General features: G+C 41.8%; 2 protein-coding genes across 2 annotated transcripts; both read right to left on the bottom strand.

Annotated features, from left to right (window-relative positions):
* Positions 1–904: 904 nt before the first annotated feature.
* On the bottom strand, positions 905–8,424 carry atxn7l2b (ataxin 7 like 2b). Its single transcript, XM_006785561.3, has 9 exons — positions 8,320–8,424; positions 7,758–7,826; positions 5,411–5,723; positions 5,000–5,217; positions 4,717–4,799; positions 4,376–4,560; positions 3,786–3,954; positions 3,435–3,556; positions 905–2,014 (listed from the first exon to the last, which is right to left on the bottom strand). The coding sequence occupies exons 1-9, from the start codon at positions 8,414–8,416 to the stop codon at positions 1,495–1,497; spliced, it is 1,776 nt and encodes a 591-aa protein (XP_006785624.2). The 5' UTR covers positions 8,417–8,424; the 3' UTR covers positions 905–1,494.
* A 567-nt stretch (positions 8,425–8,991) lies between these two features.
* On the bottom strand, positions 8,992–12,416 carry sypl2b (synaptophysin-like 2b). Its single transcript, XM_006785562.2, has 6 exons — positions 12,247–12,416; positions 12,025–12,102; positions 11,227–11,345; positions 10,928–11,123; positions 10,379–10,570; positions 8,992–10,259 (listed from the first exon to the last, which is right to left on the bottom strand). Exons 1-6 carry the CDS (start codon positions 12,262–12,264, stop codon positions 10,152–10,154), a joined length of 711 nt encoding a protein of 236 aa, XP_006785625.2. The 5' UTR covers positions 12,265–12,416; the 3' UTR covers positions 8,992–10,151.
* Positions 12,417–18,441: the final 6,025 nt, after the last annotated feature.

Here is an 18,441-nt window from a genome sequence, read left to right as displayed (position 1 = left end):
AATCAAAACACGATGGTACTTTTCTGTGTTCAACCTTCTATCAATTTTCTTGTAACTGATTTTCAGTCCAGTTCTTGTGTAATTTGGCAACCCCAGCCTTTTCTCCACATTTGTTTTCCTTACGAATGGATGCTTGACAGCCACTCTTCCACTGAGATCATATCTGACGAGACTTCCGGGAACTTGGTTGAAGGATCAACTAAAGGGCCATCACCTAAGTCCTATTTTTTCCATTTTCTGAAAACATGACTTTCAGGTACTGTTCATTTGTTAAAAATCGTTTTTAGGCCCAGCACATTTTCTTTTTTTTTCCTCCACTTGTCTAGACTCAGTTTTTTAAGGACACACTGCACATCCTGCTGAGATGTGCCAAGTCTTCAGCTACTAGCTGATCAATGGGAATGAATGTGTTTTTGCAACAGTTTGCTAGTAACAAAGTGTCCAAAGATATAATCTAAAATTGGTTCTTTGCCAAGTTATCCGTTACATGTAGACTCAACACAACTCGATCCCTTGAGTTAGCTGTCTTTTAACACTTGAATATTTTAAATGGCTTCACAAACAAGAAAGTCCTCTTTGAAAGACCTTCAGAAAGCCTGGAGAACCACTGATGAACAACACTTAAAAAATTATAAGAATCTGGCTCCTTGGAAACAAAATATGAAGAAATGAGAGGTGGCTTGAGATCAATGTCGTTTATATCGTTAGAGAAAAAGCAGTGCGTTTTCCAGATGCATATATAGCACCATCTGGTGTTTAAAGATGAGAAATTATCGGACGAGTAGATGCAATCGCTTTTATGACTTGAGTGGATTTCAATTTATCAAAATAGGTTTTAGTTATTAGTCTTTAATGACTCATCTGTACAGAACTGCTGTGAAATAATGAAAATCAGAGAGCAAGAGTAATTCAAGACTTTAATTGTTCTGCAACAAAAAAACGTAGTAACTTTAGCAGCATTATGAACAGACTGAGGTATACTTATGTTCTTAAAGAGTTTTTATAAATTTAGCAATAACAATTACAAATATGTCAATACAAACACTTGTTCCTGAAATCTTTGCATAAAAACCTGAAGACAAATATACACAAAAGACAAAAACCACACACACACACACATTCACACACTCATACTATGCTGGTACCAGCTGTCCTGCACCGCTTCATCTCCAAGTCGTTTTAAGACTGGCCTCTTGTTTGGCTGAAAAGCTGAGATGTAAACAGCAACTGTCACTTACAAAACACATTTCCTGTTGTTACATCACATTCAAATTCAAATGAAGAAGACGTACTGTCCATTCATGACTTTAAAATAAAAAAAGAGGAATGGATTCAGAATATAAGATAAAAGCAATACTGTATTTAGGGGTCGAGCTTTTTGCCAAACCTTTATGCAAGTACATGTTTGATATCTTCTCCCTTCCAGAAGGCAAAGCTGGAGCAGGAAGAATGGGACAAACATTTCAACGTAGAGATTGTTGAAAGTGAAGAAGTTCAGGACAGTAACTCGCTGCTGCTTTTGCGTTTCTGAGCAACACTCATGTGGGCATAGGCCACCACTTTCTGCTGATCGCCTGGGAGCTTCCCTTTGCTGCGGGGAGAGCGGTGATTTGGTACAGGCAAAGGGCGACACTTCTTCACATCTGACTGTCTCTTCGTAGACTCTCGTGGCTTTTTTCCATTTGAGAAGGTAGCACTGTCTGGGCGCTGAGGCTGGCCCTTCTGATGAAATAAGGGATCCCTGATGTATCTGGAGGCTTTGTTCTCACTGCTTTGTAACTTCTTGACAGCTTTCTGTGCTGCACTTGCATCTTGCATAAGTTCCACCTCTATAAGCTGAGCTTTGCTGGGACTACACACTCTCCCTGACCCAACACTTGCAGACGTGGTAGGATAAGGCGGTTTAATACTGTAAGAGTTTGGCTGACAAGGATTGTTTTCAAACTGTACCAGTGAGGTAGACTCAAGGCTGTGGGAGTGTGACCTGAGACCTGATGATACTTTAGGCATTTTCCTGCAAGAAAAAGAAAAAAAAATGTGAAGGTAATTCCAATAAAATAAAACTCAAAGGCAGATATACTTACCATGAGTTTTCTGCACTATTAGCTGAAGCCTCATTTTGGCATTAGATAAATTAAACAGCAGCCTCAAGATGTTAGCTGTGATTGCTTTGACAAATCTGCAGGCTTAAGGTCTGAACTGTTTCTAGTATTAGACTTCAAAAAGAAACAGTCCAATAATACTCATGGAAACCAGCTGTCACGAGTTATTTTCACCTCACTGCGCTGCAATGCTAAAATTACAATTTTGTACTGTAAATATGGCACAATCGGGCAAAATCACATCACACACACACACAAAAAGAGATGTTTCTTTATATTGTGGCAAACATTGGTGTTAGCTTGTGCTAGGGATGCACCGATACCGATACTGGTATCAGGTATCGGGGCCGATACTGTAATATGTGCGTGTACTCATACTCGTAAAAGTTAACCGATACCATGAACCGATACTAGCTTATTTCATAAATCAGAGCGTGGCTTGTCATTTTTGTTGTAGTTTTTTAGATTGGCCACTAGGGGGACATCCCCTAGAGACAGTGCCAATAGTTCAGTGATATTCTGTTAAATTACAATGTGGAGACTCTGCAATAATTTAACAGAAGTGCTTCTTTTTCACTTGAAATTTTTTGTGGTCATTTTTATTAAGATATTATTTATTATCAGCAGAGAATAAAATAAAACCTGTCTTCCAATTCACTGCATTTGTGTGTGTGTGTGGTAGAAGAATCGGTTTTTGTACTCTGTATCGGCACGTACTCAGATCCAAGTATCGGTATTGTATCGGTTTGAAAAAATTGGTATCGTTGCATCCCTAGCTTGTGCCCTTATACCAGACCAATGGCAAAATTGTAATGCTGACGGATACCATGGCATTGTTGTTCCGGGTATGGTTTTGTGTTTCAGTCTTCTGAGTTTTGTCAGGGGTGTTATTTATAAATGTAACCAACATGGTTGTGGTTAAAAAGCAGAGGATGTGGTTGGTGGGGGTTTGCATGAAGATGAAGGATTTGAAACAGTGTGTTCTTTGAGCATTAAAGCATCCAAAGCTGCAAATGAGCCTCACAGCAGGCATCAAGGCTTTTCTTTGTAGTATAAGTGAAGACATGCAGTGCAAACAGATGTTTTTCAACCCGTCAGCAAAGTTAGGAAATAGCAAAAAAAAAAAAAAGCTGATGTTTCTGTTATTTAGACAATTACCAGGGAGTAGCTGAGGCCATCCACAGTAGACCTCCTCCCTGTAGCGATTTCAGTGTCTAGTTCAGTGGGGGCTCTTGCATATTGTGGATAGTTGTCTTTTAAGCTCAGCCAGCAGGTCTTTTCTTCAACTTGTTTTGGGCAAATGGGTGCCATTTAAAAAACAGTAATACTCACTTCCACAAGTGTGTGCTGACATGGCGCTCCAACATGGCACTGAGCGCAAAGCGCAGGTGGTGCAAACGCCGATCGAATGTGAAGATGCTGCAACCGAGCGTGCGACATCCAAAAGTGCATAGCTGCATGAAAGCAATGTGTAAATTTCCACCGTTAACATCTTTAAAAAGAATTGAAAGTACATAAACATCCACACCACCCTTTTTTGTTTTGAGAAATATAACATGGATTTTATGCTATATTAGAAAGATTATCACACAGCCCCTCTGAAAACAGTCATTAAAGATTTTTTTTAACGTAACAACCTTCCCATCAACCAGCTGATGTGCATTTTGTATATCTCGCCCTCACCCCAAGAGGTTTGGGGTGCCAGGGTGTAGCAGGTAGGTCTGTGGCTTCATCCTGCTCATCTTCTTCGCTGTCGTCACCTGACAAGGTGAACGGGTACGGAGGTTGCACTTCCGCTTCCACGGTGCCGTTACCCTCCTCCTCGGGAGAGCTTCCTGGTGGATTCCTGGACCTGTGTGAAGGCAAAGTAATGCAAGCGTGAGACTGTTGTGACAGCTAGCGCATCGCCCACAAAAAACATTAACATGATAAAAAACCTACATCAGTTTCGTGTGATAAAATAAATATGCAGATATGCAGAAGACGATGCATACTTATCTGGACTGTAACATCTGTCTGGTAATCCTCAAGATTTCCATTCAAAGTGTTTTTGGGTTTTTTTACTCGTAATAGAGGAAAGCTCATTATAGCGTGGACTAACACAGACTGAACTACAATGGGAGAACTGCAGCTCAACAATTTGCAATTATCCTCCATCACCGTACGACGCTGAGTATGCAGTAGTGTTTTTTTCCGTGTTGCTTTCTTATATAACTGAAAGAAATACTTAATTTACTGCAATAATCTGCTAAGGTATACACTAAGACTCATACCTTTGAATGTGGCAGTTGTTGTTGTATTTATTTGTTATTTTTTCCCCGTCAGCTTCCACATGTTTCTTTTTGAATTTTGATTCATCACGAAGCTTCTCCATATCTTGATCTGTAGCTGAGGTAGTTCTCTGATCAGTGGTCTTAGTCTCTCCCAACACTTTCTGCTGATGCTTGACTGAATCAGCCTATGAAAGAAAGAACCGTAAGAGAGCAGTGCAAAAGAGAAAAGGAAAAAGTGACATCGTTTGGTATGAAATAATAAAGGTTTTATACAGTTAACTACAATAAGTAAACGATAACAACTCTGGGCAATGTGCCATGACAATGTACTGAGAGTTTACATTGCACATTAGCTCCCTGTTGCACAGCGTCTTCCTTTCGGGGTCCAAAACTCTGCTGTGTTTATTCAGATCACATTCTTTTTCTATGTGGAGAAAAGCACAAACACAAAGGTCAGTCAGCAACAGCAGGAGTTGTCAGGAGGATCCATGCAGACTGTTACTTAAAAATGCAAATACTGATGTACAACACATTAAGCCCCAGTTAACACACTAAGTGGGCGGACTTTCCCAGAAAGCAGCAGGGGAAGCAATAGACAAAAGTTGGGGGAAAAAGCTGACTCACTGTGGATGTTTTTGTAAATCCGGCTGTAGGTTCTTATGCCCCGCTGAGGACAGTGAGACTCAGTGGACTGTCCAGCTGTCAACTTCTGCACAGAGGATTTCTCTAACAGAGTGGAGGTGGAACAGTCGTCAGGGGGCAGGGGTGCTGAATGGAATGGAGGAAGGCAAGGCATGGAGGACGAGTGAGGGTTTTCCTCAGGGAACTTCACAGAAGATAAACTACAGAAAGAAGTTTAAAATGAGCTTAGAATTAACTTATTAGATTCATGATATTCAGACTTACACGAGAGACAACACTGATATTTATGCAAGATATAAACTAGAAGACGTAAATGTGTTTTTGCCTACATCTCCAGTAAGAGCAGTTCCCTGCTCTTACTGGAGGCCATGCACGGGCACTCGTAAACAGTACCTCACTATATATTTGTGGGTCTTTGTAGACTTGTGCTGTTGGGCAGGTGAGGTTGCAGATGAGGTGCCGCCCTTTTGACATCTGCCTTCCTTCTTCCTTTCCATAGAGGAAGAATTATTAGAAAGACCGAGGCTGGAGCAATTTAGCTGCTGAGGCGCCAGAGCGGATGGCGGGTTACATATCTTCGTAACAGAACCATGCCACCTTTCACAGTGCCTCTCAAAGGCTTGAGGTTTCACCACCTGGCCACACTGGCTGCACACCACCAAATAAAAATCATCGTGTGCTGGGCAGTGGCCATATATGTGCATATCTGTAGAGAAGAAAAAGAAGGAGAGACAAAATTAGGTAGATTTATGGTCAGATGTTTACATACACTCATGACAAGATGATGTGAATGTCATTTGGGGCTTTCGATTATTTCTTTAATGGATGATTGTACAGCAAACATCTTTACTAGCTTTAAAAAACAAGAATTAGGTGCACAAGTTTGAATTTATTTTGGAAATGTTCTAAAGCACACAGGGTCAGGGCTCAACACAGCCATGGTCTGAGTTTCAGGAAGGCCAATCCAGAAGCTTAAAGTGAACTTGGTTTATCCATAAAACCAGCTCTGATGTGCACCTGGGATCATTTTCCTGCTGGAACACCCATCCTATCCAAGTTTCAACCAGCTAGCTGCTGAATTGACGTGGAGTTGAAGAATTTGAAGCTAGTCCTCTTTCTGTGAATTGTACCAGTGCCACATGATGCTACCACCACCATGCTTAACAATAAGCAATTCATTATTATCAGGATGTCCAAAAAACTCACTGAAAAGCCTTCAGCTAATCCAAAATGCTGCAGGAAGAGTACTGACAGGGACTAGAAAGAGAGAGCAGATTTCTCCTGTTTTGGCTTCCCTTCATTGGCTTCCTGTTAAATCCAGAATTGAATTCAAAATCCTGCTCCTCACATACAAGGTCTTAAATAATCAGGCCCCATCTTATCTTAATGACCTTGTAGTACCATATCACCCTATTAGAGCACTTCGCTCCCGCTCTGCAGGCCTACTTGTTGTTCCTAGAGTATTTAAAAGTAGAATGGGAGGGAGAGCCTTCAGTTTTCAGGCCCCTCTTCTGTGGAACCAGCTTCCAGTTTGGATTCAGGAGACAGACACTATCTCTACTTTTAAGATTAGGCTTCAAACTTTCCTTTTTGCTAAAGCATATAGTTAGGGCTGGACCAGGTGACCCTGAATCCTCCCATAGTTATGCTGCAATAGATGTAGGCTGCCGGGGGATTCCCATGATGCATTGAGTTTTTCCTTTCCAGTCACCTTTCTCACTCACTATGTATTAATAGACCTCTCTGTATTGAATCATATCTGTTATTAACCTCTGTCTCTCTTCCACAGCATGTCTTTATCCTGTCTTCCTTCTCTCACCCCAACCGGTCGCAGCAGATGGCCGCCCCTCCCTGAGCCTGGTTCTGCCGGAGGTTTCTTCCTGTTAAAAGGGAGTTTTTCCTTCCCACTGTCGCCAAAGTGCTTGCTCATAGGGGGTCATATGATTGTTGGGCTTTTCTCTGTATCTATGAAGCGCCTTGAGGCGACTTTTGTTGTGATTTGGCGCTATATAAATAAAATTGAATTGAATTGAATTGAATAGGTACAATGTTCTTATGTTTTAAAGTCTTACCTTTACTTCTCCAAACATACCAATTTTCATTGTGGCCAAATAACTCAATCTTTGTCTCACGTGACCACGAAACCTTTGTGCATAAGGCATATGGGTTGTCCATGCAGGCGGCTGCAAATTTCAGTGGAGCTTGAAGGCGTCAGCTTTGGACCAGGCACCTTCTCGTACCAATGCAATGTAAACATAGTGACATTGGTGCTCCAGGAGTTTCCAATGCATGACAAGCTTGAGCCTTGGTGGTTTCTCCTTCTTAGATCTTCACTGAGTTCTTTAAACACTCCTACCTTAAGTCAATGAGTGATGTCAAGCAAATCTACCAGTTGTAATTAATCATGATCACTAACAAGAAGTTAATAAGCCTTGGCCTTGTCAAGTTAAAAGATACTGTAAAAACTTCAGCAACACTTATTAAAAATGTAAGTTACTGTATGTCTACATTTGAGTCTATTATTTCCTGTGTGGATGAGAAAAAAATCCAAAATAAATTCAAACATTACATCCAATTCTTGTTTTTTTAAAGTCATTTAAGATGCATGCTGTGCAATCATTACACCCCGGAAAAGCAACAGTTCAAAGAAATTATTAAAATCCACAAATAACCACGACGTTCATGTCCGTGACGACTGTATGCAAATTTCTAAGTGAATGCGCCCAGTCACAGTCCTCACCTTCTTTTCCGAGCGTCATGGTCTCTGAGCAGTTCATCCCATACTCGTCATCTTCAACCTTAGACCCAGCTGCAGGCAAAGCAAACCCGTGAGCATGAAATACTAAATTCTAGTATCTTCTTGTCACAAACGGGTTTATTTGGTTATACAGTAACACATGCATATCACACATGAGAGGGTTTCACGCGTCAGTTTGAATTATTCATCCACAGCTATTGCCAACTGATTACAGTCACTTTTGCTGTAAAAGCTTCAAGTTGAGCAAATTTTCAACTAAATTACTGCTCTCGCCTCTGATCCAAAACAAACCGTGTCTTTCAGTAAGACTTTAACATTCGGTTTTCACCACATAACAGAATAAGGAGGAAATTCTTTCCATTTGTGCTCATAGGTTGTCAACAAACGACGAAAGCTCGCTGCACTAGGACCCAGCGCGTCTTTTGTTTGGGTCGTGCCTTGTGTCGCTGTGTGTGTTTAAGTACCAAAAAACGAAACAAATCGTCGGATGCTGACGTTATGACGTGCTGGGAATCAGGTCTGGAGCTGGGGGTGCACGACTCACCGTCAGATGATAAAACATTCACTCTGTCTACCCAACAGCTCCAGTTTAATCCGACAAAATCGTCGAGATTAGGATTTCGCCGATCCAAAGCGGCCATTGCAGCTCTTGCGCGCTCACGATTCGCCAGTTCACGCGCAGTTCACGAAGCTCGTGACCGTGCTGAACTATGTTTACTCATATATTGCCAGAGTTTTTATTATAAAAGTACAAAATTTGAGATTTTGCAGCGCTTTATATTACCTCTTTTAAATAAACAAATACGTTTATATATGTATATATATATATTATTTATTGTTTTATATTAGTTAAAAATAAATTGCTGCAGTTTAACTTGTTCTGCAGCGCTGTAGTTCGACGAAAAATGGCTCCACAGCAATTTCACAAAGCTGGTCATATGCTTTTTTTGTGTCTGAACAACTGTGCAAACCATAAAAATGTTCCAGTAAAACAAATTAAACATATATACGGTGTGTTCAAAAATATTCTGCACTTTATGCGGTGATGAAGCTCAGCAAAGGTCAGGTATCAGGTATCAAGTGGGGCACAACCATTACACATGTAACCCTCAATGTGTGTAAGACCTGAACTCCAGTGTACCCGCCTTACAAACATGTTATGCAATATGTGCTGCCACTGAAATAACAGGCATAAAAAAACTGATCCGACAACAAATATGGTTCTTTCTTTTAATCAAGCAAGACATTTCATGTCCACACAATTTCTTTCTGTATTTGACCACAGACTCCATTCTCTTCTGTAGCATTTTAACAACAATTTGATTGATAAAGCTGGAAACTGGGAATCAAGCCCACTCACAAAAAGTAGGAAATCATAAGAGCGGTGGAAATTAAGGCAGATGGCTTGCATTCCCTTATAACAAAGAGGAGGTAGAAGCCTCGCAAAAGACAGATAAGAAATATACAATTACTGAAAACAGGCAAGAGATTAATCAAACGTTTAAGAAAAAAACTAAACAATAAAAGAACCAATGAGTAGCTAAGCTCACACAAGAGGGTTGACAACATTACTGAAATAGTGTATTGAACAATGTAATTTTAATACAAACTCCTCAATTTAAACACACTCCTTGATTTAGAAAGATCTGGAAACAGAAAAATGCAAGTCCTATTGGGAGAAGCGCCCAATAAATATCTTACAATTCCAAGCAATCGTGTGAAATGTGAAATTCCTAAAGAGTTGGCATGTTCCTAATGAACAGAGGCATCACATACAACAAAATATTTAGCCGTTAGTCTAAACAAGTGAAATCAGCCTGACGTGAAGAGATGATGAGGCGTAATAACAAAAAAGATTCAACGGGACTCTGACCCACTTTAAACAATCTCACACTGGCTACTTTTTAATGAATTTTTTGAAACTCTATATTTTCAGGCCTTTATAATAAAGATTGTGCTGAAATTCGTATCCACAGCCTACAGTTGTGTTAAGAATCAATGCACTTAAACTATATTTTATTTATTAGGTTTCTTGCACTTCATACACTCAACAGCCCTGAGCCTTTAAAAAAAAAAATTCTGAATGCAGAATGTATGGTTCCAAAATACTGCACATCCATAGTCTCATTAGAAATAAGGGGCCCTTCATATTTGATGCATAGATATAAAAATGTTCTTTGTAAAATGTGTTTGAGAGAAAATCCAGATCTGAAATTAATACTGCAAAAAAAAAAAAGAGCAGTCAGTTTGAAATACATTTGTTATACGTAGAATAGTATTTTTCCTTTTGCAGTCCTAACCAAAAGCATTTGTGTAGCAACACTACATGTTAGACTATTTTAAAATGAAGTGGCTGTGTAGTTAGAACGGCTTCGGTCACCCCTCCACATTTGCAGGTGGGTTGGCTGATTTGTGGAAAGGCGTTTCCTTGTAAATAAACCAGCAGTTGCCTCCCCACAAGATGAGGTTAAGAAAACCAAATACCTGCCGAAAAATAAAACAGAAGAAGTCAAAACTGTACATGGGTCATTTTTTTTTTAAAAAAAGCAAGGGTAATTATCCATTTAAGGCTTATTACTTAAAATAAATTGCACAAAGCTTACCACAGAGGCATTCAATCGACCCATGGAAGGCAGAGCCCCCGTTGTGCACTTGTGCACGCCACCTTTGCAAACGTCAAAAAGAGTCAGCAAGAATGTAGGATCGGTAGCCCTCTTGACATCAGACAAACCTTTACCCCAAGCAGAAGCTGATACCAACCACAGGAAGGCGAACACCGCAGTCAACACCAGGTCCTTATTGAGCAGCAAAAAATACATGTCACTACAAAACCCACCAAGAGACCCAACTGAAATGTTTTCAGCAGAGAACAGAGCAGTGTCTAGTGTCTGTTAGCTGCTTGGAAACCACACCCTCCCCAGTTTTTCATTTACATGTCTCTGTTAAATCCTCAAACTTGAGAGTGGACATCTCGTTATCTCTGCTCTCCTGCATTACTAACGTGAATAACTACAAATCATAAAATATGTCCTTACTTCAAATTTGCTTTAAATTGGTCGTTTTGTAATGTCATCTTGACCTGTGAGCTGTTTGGAGGACGACCTAGCTAAGCCAAAACAACAGAGAAATAGAGTGAATCCAGTCAAACCTACCAGGATCGGGCCCCGACTAGGTTCCCTGTACAAGTGGTTGTAACACAAATAGATGATTAGCGTGGCGGTGCAGTAGAGGAACGCAAACACACCGATACAGACATAAAACTGCGCAGAGGATGAGTGGTCTCCAGTCAGAAAGTAATTAGTGGATGTTCCATTACAGTTAGGGACAGCGTAGGGATGATCCATCAACCTGTGTACACACAGAGAAAGCATTAGAAATTATGACAATCGTTAGAGAAAACACACTTTCCGGTAAACTGGAATCTGAGGTGTGGCACTGTTTGTTTTGGCACCTGAATGGGTAGTTAAAGTTTGCTGTTATTTCTTTATTGTCTGTTCCGTTGCATTTGACATTGATGCTGGATGAGCCACTGTAACCTCCGGTTGTAGCAAAGGCAAATATGGAGAAGACCTACACACACACACACACACACACACACACACACACACACACACACACACATATATAAGATAAAGGGATACAAATTAGGTGCTCAGGATAGAGTGCTGAACATAACTGCCACACAAATGTACCCACACTTCCTTCCAGATTTTATGCAATTAACTTTTTTTTGGTTTGGTTTTGTGTAAGACAGGAAGTCTTGCACAAAACTCTCAGTGTGACAGCTGCACAGAGTAGCAAAATCCGGTCTTAAAGTCATGCAATGCTGCCAGAATGCTTTATCCAGTAGCTGGAAGCGCAGAAACGAATATCAACCTGCACATATGAAATAAAATTTGGTTTTATGCGGCCACGCATGTTAATCGGACCCTCTGGCGTGCAGAACACTGAACATCCTGCCTGCTACACATTATTTTTGGTTTGAGCCGCATAAAGGCCCATTATAGGAAGGCATCTTGACTCGAGTGCAACTGCATGCCGTATTTATAACAGTGCTACAGCTCAAATGATGAATTGGATGGCTTATCTGGGCGTAGCAGTGGGTCACAAGACAAATAACACAATCAAGTTATGAAGTTTTTGCAGCCAAGGATCGGCTGCCCACGCAAAGCACACCCCGCCATACAGGCCATATGGTAAAAAGTAAAAGGAAAGAAAGCAAAAAAAGGAAAGTGAGGAAATAACTTACCCATTCTAGCAAACGGATGAATGCCAAAGGCTCTTTAAGAGGTCCAAAGTCAAGACTGAATCCCGAAGTCATCACTTTCTAATCGAAAATAAAGACACAGCGTGAGAAAGACGGAGTTGTACTGCCGAGGAGGGTCGGGCGTAAATAGGAGTGTTTGCTCAAAAGTGTCCATTCATCAGATATACGTCATTAACAGCTAAACTCTTCCTGTAGCGCGTTTACCTGCGCAACGGATTCCATTGTTTCTCCAGACCCAAAATCAGAGTTTAGGAGCGCTTATGAATCGCCGATCCTGGTCTCTTTGCAGCTGTGTCGAAGATCCTTGGTCTTGTCAAAACTTTTCCAACAACTTCGCTGACTTGGAGCTGACAACACGTGATCACCGACGAAGGGGGGCGCTGCTTAACAGCAGGGCTCAAAGTGGGGGAAATGCCATCCGGTAGCTCCTGTTTGCTTTTCGCCACTAGGCGTGCATCTTTGTAGGTTACACTACACAAGGAAGAGTTTTTCAGAGCTTTTTACAAATGCAAAAAACACGTGAAATTAAGTTTTACTAGTTGCCCTAAAGACACAGAAGTGTAAGTGCCAGAAGTAAACGTGGTATTTGCAGAACATTTGAGATCACACAAGTTATTCTTTATAGTTTTCATGCGGATTTACATGAGCTTTAAGTGAGATGTACCATTAATTTAATCGTCCTGATAGTGTTTCTTGTCTAAGACTTGCCCGTATATGTCTTAAAGTTTGCTCACGTTTGCTTAGCTTCACATCCTTCATGCATGGATGTCTTTAGTGTGTATCTAGTATGAGCTGTAGGCCTGTATATGTGTCCACAGCTGCACTGTGTCCAAGTGTATTTAATGTTTCTGAAAATTGCAGTCAGGTTCTGTTAAATTTGTTGACATGCTGTCGAAGCAAATTAGATTCCCACTATGATTCCTGTGAATCATCTGATAGTGCTGTGCAGAGTTCATTGCATATAATGAAGAAAAAACCCAACCAGGATGTGTTGACTTAAGGAGGAGCCTTTTAACACTTAAGTAAATTTGGCAGTTTTTTATTAACCCTGTTGAGAAACTCTTGCTTCACTTACCAAAGTGATGACCACATTACCCACATAGATTTGAGAACCTGATCTCCTTTTGAAAAAGTAGCGATTTATTTATTTCGGCGTCTATAATCTACTTGTCACATTTTCAAATAATTTTTTAAATTTAACTATTTTGCTACAAAATCTTATTGGTTAAACTGGTGCATTAGTGATGGCATTGACACTGCTGTGACTCAGATTCAGTATTGAGCCTGTATTTGTTTGTTTGCCCATGGAAGAAAAGTCAATAAAATCCAAGATTTTGATGTGTGCAAGATCAAGGGAACAGTTCACCCTGTCCGGGACCGATCGTGGCTCAAGAGTTGGCAGTTCGTCTTGTAATTGGAAGGTTGCCGGTTCGAGCCCCGGCTCGGACAGTCTCGGTCGTTGTGTCCTTGGGCAAGACACTTCACCCGTTGCCTACTGGTGGTGGTCAGAGGGCCCGCCTCTGTCAGTGCGCCCCAGGGTGGCTGTGGCTACAATGTAGCTTGCCATCGCCAGTGTGTGAATGGGTGGATGACTGAATGTGTATAGCCCTTTGGGGTCCTGTCAAAGCGCTATACAAATACAGGCCATTTACTATCTGATAAGGATGTCTCCTGGGTGAGGTGTTCTGGGCATGCCCCACCAGGAGGAGGCCCCAGTACATCAGGGGTGGGCAATTCCAGGCCCCGAGGGCCGGTGTCCTGCAGGTTTTAGATCCTGGTTTTAGGTCAACACACCTGAATCACATGATTAGTTCGTTACCAGGCCTCTGGAGAACTGCAGGAGTTAATTTAGCCATTTAAATCAGCTGTGTTGGTTCAAAGACACATCTAAAACCTGCAGGGACACCGGCCCTCGAGGCCTGGAGTTGCCCACCCCTGCAGTACATGGTGGAGAGATTATATCTCTTGGCTGGCCTGGGAACGGCTTGGTGTTCCCCCGGACAAGCTGGAGGAGATGGCTGGGGAGGTCTGCGCTGGATGGATGGATGTTGATGTGTATTATATCACAATGAATTACCAACTGGATTTAAAAAGACAGCTGTGACTCTCAACAGCTCCAAAACCAAAGATTCACATACAGATTACTAATTTGATTGTTTTTTTTTAAGGAATTTGTGACATCAAGGTACAGAATGTGGCTAGGGGTTAGGTATAATTGAATATTTTTTCTTACTGCTCTAATCATGCTTCTCTTTATTTAGTGGGAACCAGTAAAACCAGTATTTTACTTCATATTGTGGATATAAAGTGCATATCCCACAATAAAATGTGACATAATCAAAAATCAAATAATCTGGTGCCTAACAAACATGGATCCAAATCATGTACAACTAGATGACTGCTTTTTGTTTCTTTGTGTTTCTTGGCGTATTATCAATTATATTGTTAGTTAATTGATCTCATGGCAGGTTAGGCCTCCAGTGCTTAACAAATGTGTGAGACCATCTACCACAAAAATAAGAAAATATAAATATTTTAGAAATCTGTCAAAAACATGTTTAAAATGACTGATTGCACTAAACTGAATTCATATTTTTACACACCCATTTTAGCTGGCACACTGGACAGAAATTAATCCAGAGAACATTCAAACACTAAAAAACAGATTTTATTTCTGTCTTTACAGGTGAAAGTAAACAAATGCAACCTGGCATCTTAATCAAAAGATAACAATGTGCTGTCCAATTTTTTCAGCTTTTTTTGTAAAACTTGTGGATATTAACAATAACTATATTTTAACATTAAAACCAACATTTCAAAAGCTTATGCGTATTGGCTGACTGGCCATTAGCCATTAAACATAACAAATGATTTGGGTTATTACCATTCATCCATCTTCTTCTGCTTAACCAGGGGTCATGGTGGCAGCAGCCTAAGCAGAGAAGCCCAGACCTCCCTCTCTCTGGCCACCTCCTTTTGCTTGTCCGGGGGTCGGGGAAACAGTAAGGCATTCCCAGTCCAGCTGAGAAATATAATCTCGCCAGCATGTCCTGGGTCTGCGCTGGGGCCTCGAAATAGGGGAACATGCCCAGAACACTAGCCTAAGGATAGCCATAATTTGGAGAAAGCTCACTTTTGACTCTTGTATCCACGATCTTGTTCTTTCAGTAATTACTAGTGATGGGCAGATGAAGCTTCATGAAGCACTGAAGCTTTCCATCCAATTGGTTCACCCCAGCGCAAAGCGTCTTGAAGCTTCATTTGCTCTAGTAGGACATCTACTGGACGTAAAAATATTAGTTGGCATGAATTTGAAGAGTGTGGCCTTTTGCACACAGCCTGTAAATGTCAACAGCAAAAGGAGTGTGTAAAACATGTATATTGTAGTGATGGCAGCATACTGTGTATATTTATACTGGCAGTATGGAAAATGATTATTTGGAAATGCTTAAAATGGAAATGATCATTTACTGTGAGGTGAGGTGTGGACAGTGGTTGTGCTTTTGTAACGTTGAGGTATGGACAGCTACACACTGAGGCTTTGAGCCTCAGTCCTGCCCACATTTTATTCAGTAAAAACTACATTTTCACTGCTTTTATGGCCTTTGTAGTGGGGAGAACATAGCTAGGATTTAACGATTTAACAAATCTTTTAAATCCTTTGTCCTCCACAATGCTAAATGGCTGGGAGTCCTCAATCACCATGGTAACCAGGTCTTCATCTATTTGAGATTGCTCTGCTGAGGAAAGACAACAAAAACAAAGCACAGATATAAATATCACACACGTCACTTATTGCATTGTATAATATTGTTATATAATTTAGTAACATTACTGCATGCTATATTATCATGACATTTGATGGCTCACCTGGTCTTGCTCCACAATTGGTGTTCCCCTTATTCTCATGCAAAGCTCTGTAGTGCCTAAGCATGGATGAGGTGTTGTTGTTATATCCCAGCTCCCTAGCACATAGCAAACACTTCACCGTAAAGCTGCTTAACATAAGTTTTATTGCACCATCAGTATTATGAAAATACATCTTCTGTAGAAATTTACATACCTTGTTGGGAGGAATAAAATCAAAATGTTCCCACACAGGGGAGGACATCCTCCTCTTCTTAGCTGGCTCCATTCTCTCCTGACTTTCTCTCCTCACTCTCATAAACCTCCAAACTCTCTCCAAACTCTCACTAACCACAACTCTCCATCAAACACCTACATTTTGAATGAAGTCTGAGGGGTTTATATCGCTGTCGTAGCTCGCGGTTCGAACCACTTCATAAACCAGTCACGTGGTACAGCCGGGCAGCGAGGCTTCGGACGTCATCATTTTCAGCTCCTCCCATAAATGAAGCAAGCCTCGATACGCGCATCGCGGAAACGCCCCCTAAATTACTCGACACAAGCTTTGAAGCCTCGATACAGAACGTCACATCACTAGTAATTACCCAAAGCTCGTGACCATAGGTGGGGTGTGGACATACGATCTCAGGTACCCTGGCAGAGTGTATAAGGATCAAATGGCTCATAGCAATGGGCCAGACTCCCAGTATTCCCAAATGCCTTCTCCAAACCCACAAAACTCCCATCCACCCTCAAATATCCTTGATGGGGTAAAGAGCTGGTCCAGTGTCCCGTGACCTGGAACACTCCTTGTTCCTCCTGTATCCAAGGTTCGACTAACAGATGGACTCTCTTTTCCAGCACCCTGGGATAGACTTTGCTGGGGAGGCTTAGCAGTGTGATCCCCCTGTAGTTGGAGCAGACCCTCCGGTTCCCCCTTCTTGAAGATGTGAACCGCCACTCTCGTCTGCCAATCCAGAGGTACGGCCCCTGATCTACATGCAACAGTGTAGAGGTGTGTCCGAAGACAGCCCTACAAGATCCAGAGCCTTCAGGAACTCAGGGCGGACCTCATCCATCCCAGGAGCTCTGTCACCAAGGAGATGTTTAATTGCCTCGGTGACCTCACCCCTGGTAATGGACGAGTTGTTCCCCTTGTGTCCAGACTCTGCTTCATCTACGGGAGACCTATCAGTGCAGTTGAGGAGGTCCTCAAAGTATTCCTTCCACCGCCTGACAATATCCTCAGTTGAAGTCAGCAGCGCTCCACCGGTACTTTACACAGTGCAGGTGCAGCACCCCTTTCCCCTCCTGAATGGCCTGACGGTTTGCCAGAATGTCTTTGAGGCAGTCCAAAAGTCTTTTTCCAAGGCCTCTCTGAACGCCCACACTCCCATAGTATTTGCTTCAGCAACTACTTGCTCTCTTCACTTGAGTGTCCAGAACATACAGACACAGATCTGATGATATGAATACAAAATCAATCATCGACCTGCAAACTAGGGTGTCCTGGTGTTACGTGCACTTATGGAAAAACTTATTGTGGTGTGAATGAGACACGACGGGTCCAAGGATCATAGTTTTGAGCCATCTTTATTGACATGCGTCACACCACAACAACACCAACCCCTGAGTCCCCGTGTTTTAACAGCATCTGCGTGATCTGCAGATGCCGCGCAGGTGCGTCCGCATGGCACCACGGGCCACGCCTCACCACACTTATGTTCAAACGTGGTGTTCGCTATTGATAAACTGTGGTTTGCACAGAAGTCCAGTAATGGAACACTCATCTGGTTCAGATCTGGCAGGCCGTTCCTCCCAATCACACCCCTCCAGGTCAAACTGTCGTTGCCCACGTGAACGTTGAAGTGTCCCAGTAAGATGACAGAGTCCACCAACTTGTTCCCCAAACCAAAGGCACAGTGAACTGTTCCCTTGATCTTCTACTCATAAGGGTTTTTGAATGGCTCTTTGTCTGGTCCCTCACCCAGGACCAATTTGCCATGGGAGACCCTACCAGGGGGCAAAAGCCCCCCGACAACATAGCTCCTGGGACACACAAACCTGTCCACCACAATAAGGTAGCGATTCAAGGAGGTTATTACCAATACTGGTAATTTAGGGCAGCTGTGGATAAACCATACATGTCAAGAACCGTAGTTCAGCACACAAGCTGGACCCAGAAGCAGAGACAATACGCCAAGGTGCACGCAAAATAAACTTTATTTCTAACTGTAGGAGCCATATGAGTTGTTCCTTTTTTGATTATGTGGGTTGGTTTAAATGGACTCACTGTATTGGTGCACGGGTGTGGGGCGTGTCTCATGGGTGTGGTATATAATAAATGTGGTTGCACTCACTTGTTCACAGCACCTGATGTTGATGAGCAGGAAGGTAGGGTGAGCATGAGGCAGAACTTTCTGTTGACCGCAACTTGAATTATTTTGATGTATTTTAACTGGAACTTGATGGTTTTGTATTTGTGCACTAATTTGATGCCATGGACCAAGTTGTAATTTGGCATAGTAGTTAGTGCAGTTGTTGATGAGTTGC

The sequence above is a fragment of the Neolamprologus brichardi genome, chromosome 20 (assembly GCF_056152115.1).
Source record: "Neolamprologus brichardi isolate AB-2024 chromosome 20, ASM5615211v1, whole genome shotgun sequence".
In the NCBI taxonomy this organism is placed as follows: Eukaryota; Metazoa; Chordata; class Actinopteri; order Cichliformes; family Cichlidae; genus Neolamprologus; species Neolamprologus brichardi.
This window is presented reverse-complemented; position numbering and strand designations above follow the sequence as displayed.